This window comes from Solanum pennellii, chromosome 10, assembly GCF_001406875.1.
Source record: "Solanum pennellii chromosome 10, SPENNV200".
NCBI classification, from domain to species: Eukaryota; Viridiplantae; Streptophyta; class Magnoliopsida; order Solanales; family Solanaceae; genus Solanum; species Solanum pennellii.
This window is the reverse complement of record NC_028646.1, coordinates 22,302,441-22,326,444: the sequence shown is the minus strand read 5'-3', so window position 1 is coordinate 22,326,444 and position 24,004 is coordinate 22,302,441. Positions and strand designations below refer to the sequence as shown.

General features: G+C 36.8%; 1 protein-coding gene across 4 annotated transcripts; it reads right to left on the bottom strand.

Moving 5' to 3' along the window:
• Positions 1-7,353: 7,353 nt before the first annotated feature.
• LOC107002414 (coatomer subunit delta-like) lies at positions 7,354-21,604 on the bottom strand. Of its 4 annotated transcripts, none has more exons than XM_015200435.2 (12): positions 21,536-21,604; positions 21,153-21,197; positions 20,939-20,978; positions 18,557-18,780; positions 11,878-12,120; positions 11,603-11,771; positions 10,886-11,190; positions 9,294-9,486; positions 9,034-9,187; positions 8,129-8,191; positions 7,942-8,038; positions 7,354-7,691 (listed from the first exon to the last, which is right to left on the bottom strand). In XM_015200435.2, exons 2-12 carry the CDS (start codon positions 21,153-21,155, stop codon positions 7,602-7,604), a joined length of 1,581 nt encoding a protein of 526 aa, XP_015055921.1. In that variant the 5' UTR covers positions 21,156-21,197; positions 21,536-21,604; the 3' UTR covers positions 7,354-7,601. The 4 variants fall into 4 exon arrangements, with proteins under 4 accessions (XP_015055921.1, XP_015055920.1, XP_027768102.1 ...); XM_015200434.2 differs by having other exon boundaries at positions 21,387-21,594; XM_027912301.1 differs by having other exon boundaries at positions 21,505-21,581.
• Between the last annotated feature and the right edge of the window lie 2,400 nt (positions 21,605-24,004).

Genomic DNA, 24,004 nt, shown 5'->3' with positions numbered 1-24,004 from the left:
GATCAAATAGATTTTGGGGAAGAGGGTGAATGGCAATAGAACGGATTGGTCAAGGAAGTTAGATGACGCTCTTTGGGCCTAACGACTTCATATAAGAATCCCATAGGTATGTCTCCATACCAACTTGTATATGGGAAGGTTTGTTACTTATGTGTCGAGCTAGAGCACAAGGCGATGTGGGCAATGAAGAAACTAAAATTAGATTGGACTGAAGCATCAGAACAAAGACTCAACGAGTTGAATGAGCTTTATGAGTTTTTCCTAAAGGCCAGTGAAAGCTGAGCCATCTACAAGGAGAAGATGAAGAGGTACCATGACCAAAGAATCGAAAAATTAGAATTCGCGGTTGGTGATATGATGCTTCTTTTCAACTCTAGGTTGCATTTGTTTCCGAGAAAACTCATGTCCGGATAGACTGGGACATTCCTCATTACTAAAGTGTTCCCGCATGGAGCGGTTGATCTAGAGAATAAGGAAGCCGCAAGGTTCACAGTCAACGGACAAAGAATAAAGACCTATCTGGGGCATGTGGAGAGTGTTCATGAAGTTGTGGAAGCCTATCATCTTGATGAAGTTTGAGTAATCAAGAAGCCTGCATCGTTAAATCAAGATCTTCTTGGAAGGCAACCCAAGTTGTACTCTCTAGCCAACTATAGGTTTTGTTTTCATAGTAGAATTAGTCGTAGTCATGTTTAGTTGTTCCTATTATTTCATTTTTGCTTGTGTGCTAGTGTTGGCTAGATATTAGCATGGGGTCCGTGCCTTAAAAAGTGTCCAGAAAAAACACAAAAAGAATGGCCTTATTGATGCTACATGTGCAGGATGCAAAAGTATAAATTTGCATAAAATGGTCTGGTGCAGAGGTCTACGGACCCCATCGACGCACCGTAGTTCCATCGCCAAACCGTCAATACTTTCCGTAGATCCCAGGTACGTTTTAATTTTTTATGTCTGAAGTGATCGGCGGTCCCAATCGACGGACCGTCGGTTTATCTACAGCCCGTCGGCCGGGTTTCATTGATCCGAATCTGCCAGTGATCCAACCCGACCCAGACGGTCATATTAAACGACATACCCTTTCAAATTCATTCCCTCTTCCCATTTCTTTTTTAATTCCCTTCCATAATCACTCACCCATTAATTACTTCCTAAACTCTCCATATCTTCCAAATTCTCTTTTCTTCTACTCACACCAGGTTGGTGATCGGGCTCGAAAACGTAGCCTACGTCGGCAAGTCTCACAACCACACCACTCCACACTCCCATGAAAGGTATTCTGATTTCCATTAACTTTGAATTATCGTTCATAGTTATATATAAAAATTCGGGAGTGGGTCTTGACATTGGGAAAAAATTAACTGAATTTGCATGCTAAATAGTATGTAATTACTTCCCTTGGAATGACAGACTGTGGTTGTGTAGCAACTTTGTATGTTGAAAATGTTTGTGCCTCAATGTGTCTAAAAATTCTGATTTAGGATTCCACGTTCTTACTGAATTGGGTTAATAATTGCACGAAATCAAAACCCTAGGAATGATGACTAGTATTTGGTGTGTTAAAATGTTTGTTTAAACTTAATTGTGTAAAAAGGAAGCACTAAATAAACTAAAAATTGGATCTTGTAAAAGGCATGGATTATGTCTTAGGCCAACAGTACAAGACCCTGTTTACGGACCGTCGATTGAAACACCCAGAAAATGCTCGTGTATACAATGATGTAAGTGGACTACGGTTTCTCGATTGATCGACAGACCATTCTGCACGTCCTTCGTTTCCATCAGAGAACCTGATTTCACCTCATTCTAAAATAAATCTAAGTGTTAGACACTCTGCACACCCGTTGTTTCCATCAGAGAACATGTTGTACACCAATCCTAAAAATAATTCTAAGTGTCGGATGACGGACGTGATCGACGAACTGTCATTGATCGAGAGGCCGTCGATAGTGTCCATCGACTTGACTCTTCCACAAGGATCGATATTTCTGATTTTCAAGTTTGCTTCTTTCCATTGTTTATCAAGTGTGATGTAGTGCTGCTATGATACTAACAATTGCTTCACAGGTACAAATGGCTCCCAAGAAAAATGTTGTCTACGCCAAGAGGGGCAAATCCAAGTCGGTTTCCCTATCTCGTCGGTTGATAAATTAACACACCGATAACGAGCAAGACCTAGCCTATGTCTCTCCAGGTTCCACAACACCGACAGCAGCAGCATGGGTCACTAGGGTGACCCCCCGGAATATGGACTCCGACGTAGTCAATGCTTTCCAGTCTGAAGAGGAGAATACACTGATCAGTTCACTGACCTAGGCTTTTTCCGATTCAGAATGGAGCTCCGCATTCGGCTCCAAGGATACCATAGCTTGAGGGTCGAATCAGTCCTCAAGATCAAAGGCTTTAGGCTCCAACAATCAGGGAGCCACTGTGTTGGGGGATCACTAAGAAGAAGCCTCGTTTGATGATACAACTAGTTTAGAGCCTGCACCTGCACCCCGATCGGATGACCCCACACCGGTCGTTGATGAACCCAACCATTGGTGAATGGAGAGGCAGTGGAAGGTATACAGAGACGCTATAATGCTGAATAAAAAGGGGTGATGACTTAGTTGGTTGCAGAGCAGTGTCGCTTTCTCACGGGGAGGTTGCCCACGGTCCCCAAGGTGCATAGACTTTTCAATCTGCACAAATTCGACTAGATAGCCCGAGATTTGGACACTTATAGTTAGGAGATCATCTAGGAGTTGTATGCCTCCTACGCTACTACTCTCTGAGGTTCCATAGATAGGCGAGCAAGACTCGCCAAACAAGACCCTCTCACCTCTACACTAGTACAGGGCTGCCGGGTTGACATATCCGAGTCTACCATCCACCGTTTCCTATACGGCCCCACCACCGAAACACAGTGGACCTAAAATACTTTTGATTTTGACTACAGGTGGGAGATGTTTAAAGTGGTGAGTTTCAGCGAAGCGAAGAGAAGAAAGAGGCAGTGAAGAAATGGTTGGCTCAGTATCTCGCGACCGATGGTGAAAGGGCAGACTGGGTGATAAATTCTCGAGGGCTGATCAAGAAGGCTTCCTTTACTTTTGTAGACAAGTTTTTCGGCACAGATAATCTCCCATGAAAGCTGATAATGTACTCACATGGGATAGGACGGAAATGGTAGAAACACTGGTAGCGGGACTAGAGATAGGCTTCGCTCGGATGATTATAACAAAGATTCACGAGAGGGCATTTAAGACTCCTACCATTTACCTCTTTCAGTGTCTTATCTTCCAATTATGCAGGGACGTGGGAGTGCCAATTTGGCACAATGACAGACTCCGTAAGCCGACAAGTACTTTGGATATAGGTCTCATCAAGGATGAGGCCAATGTAGTAGCACCACAGAGAGGGCCCAAGATTGAGCTTGCTCCACTGAGCGAGAACCTGGCTGATACGGTGGAGCTAGTCTAAGGGGCTGACCTTGCAGCACCAGAGCATACTAATCCCACTCCGGCATCCTTCTCACATGTAGATATTAGGGCCCCCAGCTCGTCGAGATCTACACCACCATCTGCTGCATTGATTCCTCTAACTCGAGTTCAGAAGTTGCAGGCACAGATGGACACTCTGCTCCACCACATTCAGACTTGGATGTAGAAATCTATTGTCGAGGACAAGGACCATATAGAGAAGCGAGTGGCTAAACAGGCCAAGCAGCAGATTCATGCGGTTCACAAACGCCTCGATGCTTTCGAGCTGCAGGTTCTAGCACGTCTATCCCCAACCACTAACCTCACTGTCATCCGTACTGAGTTGGCCAGCCTGCGAGGCAATGTCGACGCCATCTTGTAGATGCGGGGGACTGAGCCAGAGAGTGATCCCACTAAGCTACTAGAGGACACGGTGCTAGAGGGCTTGTTCAAGGTCCCTGCTGAGCCACAGTTGAACAACATGCACGTACCAAGAGGCACCGCTCTAGCCACACCACAGAGGCCGGTGATGAGGCCCGTGCAAGAAAGTAAGAGAGGACAAAGTTGGAGCGGGCTAGGGAGGCCTCCTTGGTAGATGAGGAGATACGTCAGAAGAGATCACTAGAGATGACTGCTGGGGCATCTAGTTCTATACCGGCGAACGATGATAGAAGCACTACTGATGGTGCGGAGGTTACTGTGGTCACTACTAGGAGTGGCCCAACTGATGACCCAGCATGTTCTGGGAAACCGGACCCACCAATGTGTTGATAGTTCTTCGGTGCTACGGGCCATAGGTTTGCTTCACCTACCACCCTATTTCTTTAATTTTTATTGCATTGGGGACAATTGCAATTTTTTTTGTTGGGGGTGGGGTAAATGGAAAGTGAGTGGTACGGTGAAGTCTAAGTAACCCAACTCACAATTCTCTCTTAGGGTTTTCTTACTTGTGTTCTTTCCCCCAAGAGACTGTTTACTTCTCTCTTGAACCGGAATATCTTAGGAAGTACAAGTATGGAAGCATAAAAAAAGCATGATGGCTACTAAAAATGATACAGTGTCTGTTGTTGTGCTTGCATGAATAGGTTAAGAAAAGTTGAATGTATTGGTTCTAAGCATGACATAAATAGGAACCCAATGCATGACCCTCAACTAACACCTGAACTGGGAAAATTGATAGTGCAACGATGTGCCAAGAGAGGGTGATGAAATTTTATTGTTCAAACAGTTGGTGCGTAGCTAGAACTTGCCCGATTAGTCCTGCGAAGGGAATCAACTCTAGAAACTAGGAAATGATCATAGGCACTTGTTCGAAATAGACAATATCTAGCATAAAAGAATTTAACCAAATGAAATGACTGTCCCTTTTTTATCCAAATATGTTGAGCCTGTAATAGAACTTTTTTTTTATTCACCAACTTACCTTTGCCCAGTCCCTCCTTGGACATGTGCACCTCGACTTAGGCCAAAAGCCTAAGTTGAGGGTGCTAATGTAGAAAGTGATCTCGTCTTGGACCTGACTCGACTTCGAATATTGAGGGTGGATAATGTGAGTGCGGACCCAAAAATGAATATGAAAAGAGTTGGATGTTAAAAAGAAAATCTTAAGTGAACGAAAGATGTGACTTGTCGAAAAATGAAATAATAGTGGAAAAAGAAAAGAAGTGAATAATAAAAGAGAAAAGAGTTTTAAAAGGAAAAGATGCAAATGAAGTGAAAGTCACATCCAAAAAGGAAATAAGGCAAAAGAAAGAAGAGAAAAAGAAATAGAGAGAGAAATAAAAAGAGGTAGAGAGCATAGCTTAATGTCAAGGAGGGCACAAAGTCACTAAATGTATCCAAATGTACCACACCTGACCCTGAACCTACGTTACAAGCCAAGAAAGTCCTATCGTGATTTGAGAGTCTAGTGTGGTGAACCTAAGTAGTGAAAATAAGGGCAAGCCTATGTTGAAGAGTACTATCTGTGTTTGAACTTCTTCTTGAGCGCGAGTGTTGAACCAAATAATCACTGTGTGAAAAATGAGGATTTATTTTGAAGTGAGGGCACTAGTTGCGTTATGAGAAAGTTACTACCTTGGTGAGAGTAAAAAATAGTCGAAGTGCCTATTCATGGTGAATTTGTGTCATGATGTGATCCGCACAAGTTAGCTTTTCGAGCCCGAGAGAGTAAGATTGCACTCAATCAAGAAAGAGTCGGGATTCATAGTCATGTGATTTATAGAGCTTAAAAATGTATACTTCTGTACAAGTGTTGTTTAAGGTTATAATGTGTCGCTTGAGGACAAATAATGAATTTAAGTTGAGGGTGTTGATGTGCCGTGATTTCATGACATTTCTAATGCATCTCACTTAAGAGTTGTGTATGCCGGAAGACTTTTTGTAGTGATTTTTATAAGTTTTGTATTTGTTTTGCACGAAAGATGTTTAGGCGGCAAGATAAGAAAACAAGTGAAAAAAGTGCAGAATAGGACCTACGAAGGCCATCGATGTCCTTTGTTTGATCGACAGACCGTAGTTGGTGACCGCAGATGAGCAGCTCAGGCCTTGGGAGAAGATCAGGGAAATCTGACTAAGTATGAACCACGAGAGGAAACGAAGGTCTGTCGATTGATCGACGGACCGTACTGGTGAACCGTCGATTGGTTCATAAAAGGTTCTAGTACCTTAATTTTTAAGATTGAAAGTATGGAGCTACGGAGGAGCATCGACGGCCCGTAGATGGATTGACGGACCGTACTGTTGGTCCATCGTTTGATTCAGAGAGGGTTCTATCCCGTGGAGCAAAAAATAATCCTAAATCCTGACTGACGGAAGGAGTCTACGGACCGTCGATTGTTTGACGTTTTGTTAGTTGGTCTGTAGATTGAAGCCGCGTCAAGTGAACAAACTTTATGAATATTCGAAAACCGTCTCAAAAAGAATTTAGTTTTCCTTAAATATTTGGATAATTAGTTTAACTAATTTATGGTTTATATTTTAAATTTAATTATTTAAAAATGAAATTAATTATTTTATTTCGTTATAATTAAGAATTTCGTTAATTAATTGATATTAATTTATCTAAATTAAACTCAATACAGCTACTTATTAAAAGATCTAACCCCTTTTCTTATTTGGGTCAATCTCTTATTTTCAGCACATCATTCAAATTCACACATCAGCCCATTCTCTTGCATTCCAATACAAAAAGATCCAGCCCAATAATTCCTAACAATACAATACATCAGCAGCATACAGTAGCTATCAAATGACCCGACCGACCCCTTACTCGTTTTCTTCTTCTTCTTTTTCCAGCAAGAACATGCCCAAATCCAGCAGTCCAAGACGAAATCCAAAAAACCAATATATGACATATTATATTGAAAGGGTAAGTGAAGTTATTCGATTTAATAAATAAAATGAGATTAAGAAGAAAAAAATATTTTTTTTCTACATTTTTTTGTTAAAGTGATTTTAAAAGAAAAAAAAACAAGAACAATGTTTTCTAATGGTAATTTAATTAGGAAAATTTGTTCAATAATAAAAAATTTTTTTTTGAAAAAAGACATTTTTTATCCATTTTGTAATTATAGGGGCATTTTTGAACCAAAATATTGACTTTAGGACATTTTTAGGTCAAAGTATTAACGATAACTCGGTAATGACATTCTTGAGCCAAACTATAGAGAAAGGACATTTTTTTTATTTCATGTAATTTAAGGACATCTTTAATCATTTTCCTTAATTTTAATAATTTATAAATTCTATTTTTTTGTGATTTTTACACATGCCTTTCACCTCGTCTATTATATTATATATAGATGGATTAGAAACACAAGATTTTTTTAAACGCAGATCTAGATTAGACTTGATTGTATAATTTATACCTTTATGATTTGGAGGGCAGAGTAAATACTTGTAATATCTTTGGTCTACCTTTATTATTCTTTAACTATGAAATGCAGAAGAATTAAACGTCCTTGCAATATCTCTCAGCCTGACCATGTCCCAGAATTTTCCCAAGGACAAAAATAAGGGCATAGTGCAGACCCAAATCCAAAATTTGCTCTTCCCCCACTCACACACCAAAAAAGGAAAAGGGGCTCCTACAAACAATATGCTGCTAGAAACAAACGTAATTTATCCATGCCACCATTACGGTTACACGACTTGGTAGTTCTCGGAAGCCAGCAGCGTTCTTTGAGAGAACTTGGGTGGAGACCCACCTTTCAATGGCAGAATATTGGCAACCTGAAAATTACAATGAATCAACATTTCAATCAACTCTAGTCTCCAATTACTCTGACAAACAATCAAACTGAAGCACTGTAAACTCCCACAGCATTGTTACTGAGTCCACCCACTACAACATCTCTTAGAAAATGAACAAGAATTATCACAGAAGAGACATAAGAAGGATCGGATGCAAACAAATCAAAACAGTTAAGAAGATGAAATCAGGATCATCTCCAGACACAACTATGTTAAAACAGGTGCTAACCTTCAGGTCACTGAACGTTCTTGAGGAGGTAAAACGGGCAGAAATCGGGAAGAACACATCAGGATCTGCTGCCGGAACCACAAATTCCAGTGATCCACTGCAATGTTTTCATTTCCTCATTAGAATGAGAAACAAGTACTTAAGATCGCATGTTTCAGAACAAAAGCAAGTTTCAACATAAGCTAACCTGCGATTAGAATTGTCAATGAGAACTACAGACCACTCCAGTACAGAATTTCTGGAATCATACCTGCAGTCAATGGTGAAAATATTGAATCTTAATGGAACATTTGGTCATATGAACAGAACACCACAGATGTTCTCCCAATCACATTGCAATACATGGATAGTCTTGGACCTCTTGGTCATATTAACAAATCTTGGTTTTGGGGTACAAATCATAGTAGCAGTTATCAGTGTCTGGTTGACAATTTTGACTATAGGTGCTCATTCTTTCATTCACATTTGGTTCTAAAAGTAATCATGCAACCTCCGATTCAGCTTTAGCTGAATGACTTCATATAGGGAAAAATACATCTGCAATTTGTGCACCTACGACAATTAAATTCATTATTTCAAAACTCTTCGCAATCAATGATATTGAACAATTTGACACTAATTAATATCCACACCAAAATTCCCTTTTTTATCATCAAGGACACTTTATACAAGGTGCAAGATACAAAATACTGATTTCTTCATCTAGGAATGCACATGGAATTGAAGTTTAGCATTGAACAAGAATAACCAAATAGCATCCACCCCTTCCATTAAAGAACCAAAGAAAGTCTGAACCATCTCCAAAATTCTTATCCCAGAAACCTAGTGAAACAGCTTGACAAAATTGAGGAATGCAGCAGGTGACACATTAATTTAAACATGAAACCACATCCTTGCCTTGACCGTATTTTATAACTGAATTAAAGGCACTAAACAATTGCTAGGCACTCCAGAGATATTAACAGCTTTGTATAAAACCATTTTAAGCCTTTAAAGCTCTACCGCAATAAGTTCTGTGCAGGTATAGTTCAAAATATCCACAATATTCATCTTTGACATAAAAGGAGGGAATTTTAAAGTTAAGAGTGCCACCTCCACTCTCCATCAATTTGCTGTATACGTGGGGCATCCCTGAGAGCTGGGAGAGGTACAAAAATCACAACATTCTGTAGATCAGTTTGTGCTGGTGTTTCATACTCAATATTCACATAGGTTTCATTCCCAGAAACTGAAGGCCAGCAGTTAACTGAGAAAAAAATATGAAATTGATTATAAAAGATTAAACATGACTGAAACTAAAGCATGAAAAAACAGAGATGCACACAGAAAAAACAAAAAATTACGATTCTTACTAGTTAAAGGTAAAATCGAGTCATCTGCACTTTGCATTCTCCATCTCAAGAGACTAACTCCATCACCAGATTGATTAGCAGGAAAAGGCCTACTAGGTTCTTTGAGGCCTAGAATATTTTCATTAGAAAACAACTCCTTATTGATATTTGGGTGTGTGTTGAAGTGGATGGCTGGATTACCACTGGTTTCAATCTGAACATACAGAAAGAGATGACAAATACCATCAAGCAAAACCATCAAAGGTTATCCCTTCCTTCTGAGATCAAATAGGTCTGCAATCTAGGAGCTAGAGCCTCATGTTTAAAGCATATCTCAAACTGATATGGGCGCTAGGACATGCTTCTTTTCCCAAAAAAAAATGCAACGGGCAGTCAAAAAAATCTGTTGGCATACACATTTGACCTATAAAATCAAGACACAATCTGCCTAAAGATGACAATGGAAAGGAAACCAAAGAGAGTTAGCGAATTAAGATAAGTGAATGACAAATACTTGGCTTACAAAGGACTTCTATTATCAGCTTTAGAGAATAAGGCAGACAAGTGTGTGGGCAGGAATCATGAATTGCATCTAAACGAATAAAAAGTACAATCCACCCAAAACCATGACTGCCTGTAATGCACTTTGAATTCATTTGATTCAAACTAAAAGCATAACAGATGACTTAAGTACACTGCCTTTTATTTTAGTTCTCTTTACAAACTATAAAGAGAAAGAGTGGAATACTCACCAAGGGACGAGGAAATGAACCAAAGGAACTCATGGAGAAAGTATTTTAATAAAGAAAGGGACACAATACATTAGGGCGTAATAAGATGTTAATAATCTAATATCAACGCAATTCATATGATTGTAGAGTGTCCTAAATATATGTCACAAGTCATACCTTCTATGCACACAATAGAATCAAAGCAAAATGCATCTATAGTGATTTCATTATACCCTTCAATACAACTGTTATTTGACATACAATTCTTTTTTTCTCATTAATGCAGTGTCCGAGCCATCTCTGGTGCACCTCGACCAATTCCATGAGGTACCTGCTACCTTTCACTAGTTACTGGGCAATTAACTCTAAACACTAAAGCTTGGACAGCTGGAAAGGAATCACCTGATATATTTTGCCTCCATTGGGATTTGAACATGGGACCTCATGGTTCTCAATCCACTTCACTGATCATGAGGCGGCAAGCCTCGAATATCGACACAAACTCTTTGAAAGAATACTTTCTAATAAACTTTATTACATTATACTTCCAGTACATCAGAAGATGTTGTCATGACTATGTTACTAGATATTGTCATTGCCTGGTTTGCGCTTGCCAGGTACCAAATCCAGTATATCAGGAATTTCTTAGCTTCCTCTTTGTTTGGATCCAATGAAGACCAGTGTGACTATTGGTGTCTAGTGTGTGCCAATATCTATTGACCAATAGGTGCCATTGCTTTGAAGAGAAAGTGCAGTATTACCATTTCTTGATATTTAAAATAGCTCTAAAGATGCAATAAAAGAAACTCAAAAAGATGCTTACACGTGCTGAGAAAAGAGAACAAACAGAGAGAGAGAGAGAGAGAGAGAGAGAGAGAGAACCTGAACTTGGATAAGCCCATCTTCTTGGTTCAGAATTTGGAGAGATAAGGTACCCTGGACATTGAAGTTGCTGATACCTCCATCACGCTTTAATGTTACATTAATTTTCTCTTCAATAGTAAGGGTGACAGGGTCAGTTGGTGGTGGAGCAGCTGGCTTGGACTGACCAATGCTTGGTCTGACATCTTCGACAATGACTTCACCCTCAGCTTTCAGGGATTCCAAAAACTGGTTGGTCCTTTGTGTTTTACCTAGCTGCATACCAAGACCTTTTGGGGGGCCTGTAGCAGATGCAACTGGACGACCTGATCCAATGAGGGATATAACACAATTTAAATGCACAAACTTTTTGGGCCTACCAACTGATTCCAAGATTCAAATTAGGATTATGCTCATTAGCAGAGGAAAAATATGTCAGAGCCTTGTAACGACACTGAAGCACCCACTAAGCGAAGCAAGCCGCTAAACATGTTTTGCACCTTGCTTCAGGGCTTAGGCGCCACCTTTGACAACACTAGTCCTCCCCAATATTATTCTAAAACTTTCCTCCCTATGTAAAGAGATCTAATACTACTTATAGTTGAAAGAGATCCACATTACTTTCTCAAAGAATATAAAAATCCATGAGGAAAAATATGCAATACTTCGTAATGCGCCACCCTCGACAAGTTGATCTAAAGACAAAGAGCATGTTTATAAGGTACAACAAATACAAACCCTTGGACTTGGTGGAAAATGAATCCACATCAGTGCTTGGTCCAAATCCAGAACCACTGCCTCCTAAACTAGATAAGTTTGTATCACTGCCAAAGCCGGTATCCATTCTTCCAGAACCCATGGATTGCAGAGACATGAAACCTCCTTTTTCACCTCTATTCCTCTCAATCTGCAAAGCAATAGCCACATGTTGAATCTTCTAATAGAACTCAAAGAAATCAAGACAAAGGAAGGTAAAAGGTTCAGGCAAAGGTAGCACTGGCATCCTCAACTACCTTGCTTTTATCAATCTCACTGGCTTTGCGCTTCATGACATCCTTAGTTTCATTAATCTTGCTTTGTAAGACTAACTTATGCAGTTTCTCTTCATGGCTCTCCATTTCACAATACTGCTTGACTTGTGCCACAGTAACATTTTCCTTGTGCCCAAGAGAAATTACTTCATCAAATGCAAAGATAAGCTCAAATGCTGTCCTGCAAACTCCTTCCTCGTCAAGAGAAAAAGAATATTCAGGCACCTAGTAATAGTTAAGGTATCATCTCAAATGACCTTTCCATGTGATGAACACATCATCAAACAACGAGCTCAAAAAAGCATTCAGAGATACACTTAACAGCTTGATGAAAATGAGCTTAGATTAGGACAAACATTTTGATATGAATGCTCCTTTATGTACTCACTCTAGAAGTAAATCTAGACAAGCATGTGGAGATAATCCATCTTAGTTCTTTGTTTTAAATAGGATAAATATTAAGCAGTAGTTATCTATAGTAGTTATAAGCAGAAGTTACAGCAGTAACTGTTTCTATCTCTATCTATTAGGAGTTATCTTTATGATCGTATAAATATGTGTTTAGGAGAATTCTGAGAGAAAAGTACTATTATTATCTTTGTATCTGGAGATTTGTCCGCTCCATACAGAAATAGTTATTGGTTGATGTAGTGTTTAAGATTCTTGCACTTTATTTAACAAGTTTCATTCTCATTTTGTTTCATCTTAGTTTCTATCATTTTGGTATCAGAGAAACAAGATCTAAGATGGTGGTATCTACACGTTCTTCTAATGAACCACTACCACAACCAGTCACGAATCATTCTAGTGAGACCTCTAATGATCAAATTGTACAGCAATTAATGTTTATAATATCATGTTTCGAAGCATTAGATGCAGTCGCGAAGGTTCAATCTAGTGGTACTCAACTTGATGCTAATCCTGGTACATCTACTAAAGGAAAAGATCAAGAACATAATAGAGGTTCTTGTGAAATCAGAAGGTCTTCTCGGGTTGAGGATGTTGATGTTGACATGGATATGCCTTGGTGGTTGAAGAAATATCTCATAGGCCACACATAAAGATGAAAATTTCTCGCTTTGGAGGAGATCCTTGTAGCTGGATTTTGAAGGATGAAATTTTTCTGGGTACTATCAAACTCCTAATGATCTAAAGGTAGAAGTTGCGTCCATGGATGATGCATTTGATCTCTTTGCGTCAGTGAGCGTACATTATTGTATAGGGAGGACCTTGTTATAACTTTACAAGAGAACTATGGTCATGTTGAATTTCAAAATCCAGATGAACATTTATATAGCATTCAACAACTCGGCTACAAGAGTATCTTAGGAATTTGCTAAACATTCTGTCCCAGTCAAGAATTGGCCTGAACATTGTCTTTTGGGGGTGTTCCTTAATGGGCTTAAAGAGGAACTCGTATCAGATGTAAGAATTCATAAGTCTAGAACTATTTATAAAGTCATGAACCTTGCAATGCAATTTGAGCAAAAAGTGGGTTCCAACAGTGGGCATAAAGGTTCTCAATGGCCAAATCTGTCATGATCCAACACAACCCACATTGGTTTTTGAACGTGAAATTCCTTAACAATCAATAGGCAACCCACTCTTATCACGAATCAATCCTAATTTTGCACAAATGTCTCCTCATCCTTCTCTGAATCATGCTTGGGAGATAGAGAAGTAGATCGTAGGGGTAATGAAAATTTTGCATCAGGTCATCGTTGCAAGACAGCATCTCACTCTTATGTAGACAAATGACACCATTGAAGGAGGTGAATCTGCGGAACAAATGTCAAGTGACATTATTGAAGGGGATGCAGGAACAACTGACCTTGCTACAATTTCATTCCACAACTATCTATATAACATAACAGGCACAACGATGAAATTTTCAAGGGACATTACATGGACGCAAGGTGCTGAATCTGGTTGATGGTGGGTATTCCCACAATTTTTTCTTTGAATAAATTGTTGAAGAATTACAGTTGCTTGTTCAAGTTAGGCCCTATTCTGGAGTCCAGGTAAGCAGTGAAGATATCATATGTTGCAACCATTGGGGCCAAAATCTTCTTGTGAAATTCCGTGGATTAACTATTGATCAAGATTTTTATCCGTTCTCTGTTGGAGGAGCAAATTTGGTGCTTGGAATTAAGCGGCTTGCTTCTTTAAATACAGTCCAAGCTAACTGGAATGAGATGTTTTTTATTTTTTATTTAAATGGGAAGTGATATAAGCTTCAAGGGGTTCCAAAAGAATCAAATAAACTAGTTGCTCTCCGATATTTCTCCAAGGAGGCTGATATTTCAGGTAATTCTCTACCCATTGATATTCAAAGCTTGCTTCATAAGTTTGAATCAACTCTTAAGGAACCCAGTGCCCTACCACCTTTCCGTCAACACATCCACTCTATCCCTTTGATTCCCAACTTAAAATCACCCAACATCCGTCCCTACCATTATCCATAATTCAAAAAATCAAAAATTGACAAACAAGTTTCTGAACTACTCCAAAAGGTATTTATAAGGTCAAGTACCAGTCCATTTGCTAGCCCTGCCCTTCTTGTCAAGAAAAATGACAATACATGACGTATGTCTATTGATTATAGAGGTCTCAACCAAATTCACTATTCCAGATACGTACCCAATTCCAAATATTGATGAGTTCTTGATAAACAGCATGGAACAACTATTTTTTCGAAGATTGATTAGTGTTGTAATTACCACCAGATACATGTCAATCTTGCAAACATTCATTACAGACTCTGGTCATTATGAATTCACTGTTATGCCCTTTGGTCTCAGAAATGATCCTTCTACGTTCCAATGAGCTATGAATGATTTGTTCAGACCATACCTGCGCAAATTCAATTCTTGTATTCTTTGATGATACCTTGGTATATAGTCAAACCTTCCTTTGGTCTCACTCATGCTCATTTTACGTTCCATTGTGCTATGAATGATTTGTTCTTACCATACCTGCGCAAATTCAATTTTTGTATTCTTTAATGATATCTTGGTATATACTCAAACCTTTGAGCAACATATCAGTCACTTGCAAGTTGCAACTTGCTCTCTAACTTCTCCGAGATATTAGTTTCTGTTCCAAAATTTCAAAATGCTTATTTGCGCAAATCCACATTTCTTTTTTGGGTCATGTGATTTCAAAAATGGGGTTGGTGTAGACCAGGATAAACTTCTAGCAGTCTTGGAGTGACCTGTATCAATTAATGTGAAGAAATTACATGGATTTCTTGGGCTAACAAGTTATTATCGCAGATTTGTGAAAGGTTATGGAATGGCGGCTTGACCTCACTGAACTTACCAAGAAAAATACTTTTAGATGGTCGAACTCAATTGAGAATGCGTTCCAACTTCTAAAGCAAGCTTTAACAAATCTTTTGGTACAACTTCCGAATTTCACTCAACCATTTGTGGTGGAATGTGATGCTTCTTTAAAAGGAAAAGGGGCTATTCTTCTTCGGGATGACCATCCTATCACTTATTTTACTAAGGGACTTTCTTTTTCCAGTGGTTTGAAGTATACTTATGACCACAAATTGCTTACTCTTGTTTTAGCTTTGCAGAATGGAAACACTACCTCCTGGGCCATCATTTTTATGTCCGAACAGATCATTGCAGCCTCAAATATCTCCTTTCCCAGCTTATTACCACTAATGAGTGGCAAAGATTATTATGTAATTGCTTCCCTTCGACTTCACTATTTTTTACAACGCTGGGACAAACAATTTTTGAGTTGATTCTCTTTCAAGAAGTCATTAAATGCTGAATTTCTGGCTCTTGCTATTCTTGTGCCTATGAAATTTTCCAATAGGCAGAATGCTCTCAAGCCAGATACATCTATCATAACATTCTTCGAGCAATCCACCAAGATTCTTCCTTACAACCAGATTTTCACCTTGTGGATCAGAAACTTTATTTCAACAAAAGGTTGGTTATTCCGGATCAATCTTCTCTTCAACAAAAGCTTCTCCCAGAGTGTCACAACACACCTTCTCCGTACATGGAGGATATTTAAAAACCTTGAAGCATCTTTCCTCCAATTTTTTCTGACCAAGGATGAAGCATGATGTTAAGATCTTCGTTAAAAATAGTTTGGTTTGTCAACAAGCTAAATAGCAGTGTTTTGGGAAGCGAGAAGCGGAAAAAAGCGACGAGGGCTTGCTTCACAGAAGCGAGAAGCGTGAAGCGAAGCGCGCGCTTTTTTAAAAAAAAGCGACATTTAGTATAAAAATAAAAAAAGATTAAATAACTAAATAGAGGTAATATAGTCTTAGATTGAAAGAAATTACATAAGATTGAAAGAAATTACATAGGCAAAAATACTCATAAGTCATAACATATAAAGCAAAAAATCAAAAACATAATTAAATCACAAAGATTCAAACTCCTATTCTTCAATAAGACTGCTAGACTGATCACAAAATTAAAAAAACAAAAAAAAAGCAAAAAAATTGAAAAAAAAACAGAGGAGGCAGTAGTCAGTAATTAGAAACAGAGCAGGCAGCAGAGATGAAGAAAAGAAGAGAAGAAGAAGAAAAAACTAGAGTAGTCGAAACTCAGAGAGATGAAGAGATGAAGCACAGGCGAAGATTGTATATTTCAGGAGAAAAGAAACTCATAGAGATGAACTAATAAACATTAGCTAAAAAAGAGATGAACAAAAAGATACCTGCAGTCGCGGTCGAGGTTGAAGAGAGAGGCAGCCTCAGTCGAGATTGTCAGGAGAGAAAGAAGGGAAAGAAGTATTGTGAAAGAAGAGTCGCGAGGAGAGAAAGAAGGGAAAGAGTCGTGATAGAAGAGTCGTGAGGAGAGAGAAGGTTATATTTCAGATTATTTTTTTAAAAACAAACTAATTTTTTTTAAAAAAAACCCTAATTGTCGCTTTTTTTATAAAAAGCGCGCTTTATTGCGCTTTTGCCTTAGGGTCGCTTCTCGCTTCTTCATCTGAAGCGAGAGCTTTTTTCAGATCGCCTCGCCTCAAGATAAAAAAGCGCACAAGGGTCGCCTCGCTTTGAAGCGCGCTTTTCACAACACTGCTAAATAGCAGGCTCTAGCAGCTGCTGCAACCCTTGCCTATGCCTAGTAGAATATGGGAAGATGTCTCACTTGACTTCACTGTAGGACTTCTACTGGTGGTTTTGATACAATTTTGGTTGTTGTAGATCGTCTCAGCAAGTATTCTCATTTCATCTCACTTTCTCACCCCATATGCTGCCAAGACTGTTGCTAATGTTTTTTGCAGAAAAGTTGTGCGTCTTTACTAGTGATGGCATTCCTCGGTCAATCATAATTGGGATGTTATCTTTCTCAGTGCTTTCTGGCAGGAGCTTTTTCGACTTAACCAAACAAGGCTAAGAATGAGTACATCTTACATCCACAATGTGAGGCACAAACAGAAGTGGTTAACAGATGTTTGGAATCGTATTTACGATGCTTTGTTATGTAGCAGCCTCATAGATGGAGTCAGTATTTACAATGTGCAGATTATCCTTTTAACACGAGCTTCCACTCATCCACAGAGACTACCTCATTCAAGGTTGTGTATGGTAGAGACCCGCCATCCATTTCTCCTTCTGTTCATGGAAAAACAGGCATTTTTGAACTTGAAGAACAACTTTTGGATCATGATGTCATGCTGAAAATCCTCAAGGATAACCTTTTAATGGCTCAAACTTGAATGAATCAGCAAGCTAATTCTCATCATCGAGATGTTACCTTTCAAGTTGGAGATTCTATCTTTCTACATGTGTAGCCTTACCGTCAACATTCTTTGGCTCAACGAATGTGCGAAAAATTGACACCTCAAAATTTCGGACCATATAAAAGTGTATTATGTGCTGGACCTATAGCATATGAACTATAGCTACTTGCTTCCCGCAAAGTCCATCCAATTTTTCATGTATCTTTGCGCTCTTTCCAGCGCATGGTCAACAGGCTGTTACACCACCAACCCCTCTTCCTCTTACTGAATATTGGGAACTCACTATATCTCCTGGCAAGATTCTTGCAAATCAAAGGGTCAAAGATGCTGGTGCTTCTTCTTTGGAACTGCTAGTTCAATGGGTTGACTGCCCCTTCGAAGAAGCTAGTTGGGAGAATTATGATCTCGTTGCAGATTTTCCTTCTTTTTGCCTTGAGAACAAGGCGACTTTTCAGAGGGATGCACTGATATGAATGCTCCTTTATAGACTTACTCCATAAGAAAATCTAGACAAGCATGTGGAAATAATCTATCTTAGTTTCTCTCTTTTAAATAGGATATATATAAGTAGTAGTTATAAGCAGAAGTTATTACCAGCAGCAATTATCTATAGCACTAACTGTTTCTATCTCTATTTATTAGGAGTTATCTTTATGTTAGTATAAATATGTGTATTTTAGGAGAATTCAGATAAAAGTATATTATTTTCTTTGTATCTGGAGATTTGTCCACTCCATAGGACATAGTTATTGGTTAATGTAGTGTTTAAGATTCTTGCCCTTTATTTAATTAGTAAAGTTTCATCCTCATCTTTTTTTGTTACTTTCTATCACATTTCTTATGAAAAGTATCAAAACTCAATGAACAGAGCTGGGGCAGAATAATCTAGTGCTGAAAAGAAATGAATCGTCAATTTGTATCAGAAAAACATAAAGGATACAAGTTTAGACAGCAGCCTCACTGTCTCCAAATCTTCGAGAATGTTGCTCTGTTTGTTTGTCACTAGCAGCAAGTATAGAGATTCTATTGGCTGATAAACATAACGCACGTTTTCAGTCTCCACATAGGTATGTTGCTTTCCCGTTCCAACCAATTTAGGGAAGGCTGCCAGATACCCTTCAATTCTTATACGAGACATGTCAACAAACTGCCTCGAGATAAGTGCTGCAGAAGAGGTGATACGGTCAATGGTGATGTGTGAGAAATGCATCCCATATCAGAGAAGTAGAATATTGAGTGTCCCATATGCAAGAACTAGTCAATTAGACATACAACTATCAAATAAATGTAGCTGCTTCTCCTCTTCTTTAATATCTATGTAAGAGCAGAAAATCTCAGAACTATTTACCAGAATTATCAATGGACATTCGACCTACTACAGGAGGGAATTATCAGAGGAAGCAGAAACTTTTTTTTGTTAAATGTTAACAATACAAACCATTCCAACCTAAAATAAGTATAGATCTAATACCCTATAGATTAAATAATGGAAACATCATAGGTATGCATGAAAAACTAAATAGTGGCAGTAGACACCTTAATGGTTCCAATATATTTCTCCCTCCCCTATTTTTTCAGCATTATTTGATTAGCCTTATTACATAATAAATAAATAAAAAGCAAATAATTTTTTTTCTGTCCAAAAGTTTCTCATTTTATAGGGGATTACAAACATATGTACCATTTTTCCTTCTCTTTTTTGCTCATGTGTTCATTTTTTATTCCTTTTTTCTTCATAAACTTTTATTCCATTTGTAAAATTTGAATAGTGATAGTGCTTTACACTCTCTCCCATCTATATATTTATTACTAATAGAGTGAACAGCTGTATGGACAACCATATTTTGGAGCCTAACATTTTCTTTCATAAATAATCGTATAACTTCCTCACATATATACTAAAACTTCATTTTACTCTCTTCCCTAACTACTAATTCCTCCATCACGCACCGATTCATGCTTTTATCCAAAGTCTCACAGTCTTATTTGCTCTTATCTCTCTAGTATTGCTCCCATGTTTCTCCAACTCCAAAATATTTTTATTTGGCTACCTGCTACCATGTTCAATCTTTTAGATTTTGCTTAAAGAATTTCCCAGAGAAATTAGTTCACCCTTAATATAAAACAATAAAAAGTTATTTCCACATTAAGCAAACACCTAGAATGTGCCACAGTTTCTAGCGCTTTCTTGTTTTCTCCTTGGTATCCCTAGGGCATTAACTTTGTTCTCATTCAGACCAAAAAAATTGTCCTTATGGATATGTTACATAACCAGATGTATCCATACAGTATTAGCAAACAAACTATCTATTCTTTCGATGAAAAAGAAGAATTTACAAATTTATGTACAAAGATAAATACATCTATTTGAGGATATACTGTCAGTTCTTAAACATGACAAGAACTGAGTAAAGATCTCCAAATGTTCACAAGTTTAACCAGCAAAATACACTTCAATGTTTTTCTTTTTTATGATGGTGTTTGGGGCAGCTCCCACACACCTCGACTGTTTCTACCTCCCACATCATAGTTACCGGGTAATTCTGCCTAACAAAGCTTAGGCAGATGGGAATAAATCACCAAATGTCTTTTTGCCTTCCCTGGGATTTAAACTTGAAACCAAAATACACAATATATAGCAAAGCTGCTTTCAATCAGTGATGAATAACCAGTAGATTTCCCTAGCCTTCGCAAAATACATTACAACAACAACACTATACCCGGTGAAATCCCACAAGTAGGGCCAGGGAAGAGCAATTGTGCACGTCGCCTTACCTTTACCGTTGCAAATTACATTGAACTATATTATTCATGTTGCTCCACGCATTTGTGTTCATATTGGCATCTTCAATATAAATCAAGCGTCATAAAAAAAAACTGTCCAATTTACGTATGAATCAGAGGTTATCTACTCTCATACCTCCAGCTAAACCTATGGAATTTTCTTTTTCTCCATAAATTGAAATTTTCCATTTCTCAACCATAATATAAACCAACTTGTACTATCACGTGCATTAACTGTAATGGCTGAGCTCGAGTTTCACATATCTCAACGGTAATATCTGAACAAACATACTTAGTTCAGTGCTTTTCTGGCCATTTTATAATGTTCAATCTCTAAACTTCAAAACGGGAATTACTCACATAGCTTTGCAAATAAGAAGGCAGAGAAGTAGATCTCATTAGTTTTGTCAAAAGAACAAATCAATTATCAGGTGGGTGACAAATTAGTTTAGAATAGCACAACAAAAGCTATTAGACTGACTTCACATTATTTTGAGGAAACCAGAGAATCCAAAAACAGAGATAGTACAGGTAATACCTTTTCCTGATTTAGAAATAATGGATGCAGCTAGAACAACCTGCAGGACATACCAAAAGGCCAGTTTGCAGTTATTATAACAAGATTCTTTTCAAAATTAAAAAAAGAAATCCATTTTTCTAAGAAAATGACTAATTTTATCTAAGGAAATTTGCAAAATATTCAACAAAAATTATGGGCAAAATAGTTGTCAAATAAGGCAGTGAAATATTACCATTTTCGAAGCTTAGAAAATGTTAATCAATGGATGGTGTATCACCTGGAATTTAAACATTTCGTCAAGTAAGAAGCAATTAAGCTTGAGAAACAACTATGCATAAGAATAACAATAAAGGATCAGAATATTTTGATGCAACTCCTGCAGAAAGGATTATGCTTTGCAAAATAGGGGATATTAGTGTAAACTTAATGAATTCAGAGGTAGAAGAAGAGATCAACAGCGTATTACTCTGCAAACTGTGTGAATCTTAGCATAAAGGAAGCAGATCGGATAGTAACAAAACCCTAGGATACGATCAACAACAATCAGCAATTTTCGAGAGGGGTTGAGAGAGATCGAGAGTTATCTAAGTCGATGAAATTACGTAACAGCCGTACCACTGCGCAAATGCGGGACTGAACACCCAACTGCTTGCTCCCGTTTATTTCTTTCTATCTATAAATAGCTGCATCAGTTGTTAATTTATAAAATTTATATATAAATTATCATATTTTGTCTATTATACGTTTATACTTTTGATATCAAGTAGTTCCTCCGTCCCATATTATTTGTTATAATATCTATTCTTAGAGTTAAATTATAAAAATTTTGATTAACATTTTAAGATATATTTTTTTATCATATTAATATGTAAAAATATTGCAATTTATAATACTTTTCATATAGTTTAGAATATGTAATTTTTTGTTTAAAATATTGAATTAATGTGATCTAACTTAACTTTGAAAATCGTTCAAATTGACTTTCAAAAAACGTAACATGACAAACAATACCGGATAAAGAAAGTAGATGATTAATCTTGAAATGTATCCATCATTTATTATAAAGTTGACTAAGTAAAACATTACATAAGGATAGAAGGTAAAATTACATGATTTTTTAATGTAAGTGTAAAGTAAAAATGTGACATATAAAATGAGATCGAGAAAGTACTTGATAAAAAAATGCATAATATTAAATATATTATAGTCCCTCTGTTTCAAAAAGAATGACTTCCTTTTTCCTTTTAGTATGTTTCAAAAGAATGACATCTTTCTTTTTTGGTAACAAATTTATACGTGGTATATTTAAGGTCATAAGATTAAAGGAGAATTTTATACATTTGACATAACTTTAATTTAGGACCACATGATCAAAAGTCTTCTTTATTTTCTTAAACTATATGTCAAGTCAAACTAGATCATTTTTTGTGAAACAGAGAGAGTAGTAAGTATTTGAGTTTTAAAATAAAATGAAAAGAATTACTCCCTTCGTCCACGATTAATTGTCATGGTTTTCTTTTTAAAGTCAAACTATAAGAGCTTTGACCAACACTTACAATGCATATTTTCATCATTTTGATATGCAAAAAAAATTACAATTTTTAATACTTTTCGTATAGTTTTTGAATATCTATTTTTTTTAAAAAAATATTGAATCAATATAATTTAATTTAACTTTAAAAATTAGTCAAATTGACTTTCGAAAAACGCAATATAACAAATAAAAGTGAACAGAGGGAGTAATTTCATAAATGATATCGACTAATGGTTTATTGTACCAATGTCGTAGAACTAAACTTATCTTTCTCAATATTTATCATACATAATAATTGTCGGAAATTCATCTATTAAATATAGAAAATTCAAAAAAAAGTTGCAACACAAGATAAATTTATCAAATAAGCATAATTATATTATCAACAAAACAAATAAACTCATCATATTAATGCACAATAAACGAAAAATTTCATACAAAAATTAAAGTGGAATTATGAATTTGAATTGCAACTACACACAAACATAAGAAAAATAAAGTTATATGTTAATGTCATTATTTTAAAGTTATAAATGAAGGTTGATATATCAAAAAGTATATCTCTTTCTATATATATATTTATATAGTAAAGCCTCTATAAATTAATTTTCGATAAATTAATAATCTCTCTAAAATAATATTTTTTCTTTGATCTCAACTTGAGCCAATGGAAAAAATCACCAATTTCGATAAGATAATAAGATAATATATTTTCAAAAGACCCCTATATAAATAATATGATCCCATTAATATCATAAATTAATAATTCTTTAAAGTACAAATATATATAAGATAATTTAATGAAATATGATTATAGTGTGTTCTGATTTTTCTTAAAATTTAGACTAAGTAGAAGTTCATCTCTTACTTTTCTTATTGCATCCAAATCTATAGTGTAGTCTTTTCGAATTGCACCATAAAATTGTGAAGAATTCTAGGTACGATAAGTGTTTCCTTACGTGTATCTAGTTCCAAAGGTACAATATCATCTTCAACTTCATTATCAACATTGCTTTTTTCGATGATATCCACAATTTCTTCTAAACTCTAGACCTCTGAACAGATATCACTTTCACTCAGATAATCCGACATGTTATTGACATCCATTTTACTATGGTAACAGATATCATTAATCATGACCTCAAGTTCATGAATGATGTTTTCACAAGTAGGTTTATTTATATTCTCTGAGATTGCATCTCACGAACGATCTTTACAGTATCAAAAACAATTTGTTATTGTGCATGAACATTTGTTGTTCAAACAGGAATTTCATTATTGATAGCATCCAAAACATTGATCTTTGTTGGATCATTTTGTCCCACTCCATAGCCTTCCAATATTCTACGATAAATTATGTTCGATAATACATCTTGAAATCTCTTATTATCACAACATCATAACTTTGAAATTAATCAGATACAATAATTTTGATGTATTCGTTGTACTTTATGCATGATATTTTTTATTTGAAATCGATAAATATAATACTTATATTAGTAAGATACAATGATTTTGAGATAAGGCATGACTTTTCAGATAAAGCACAA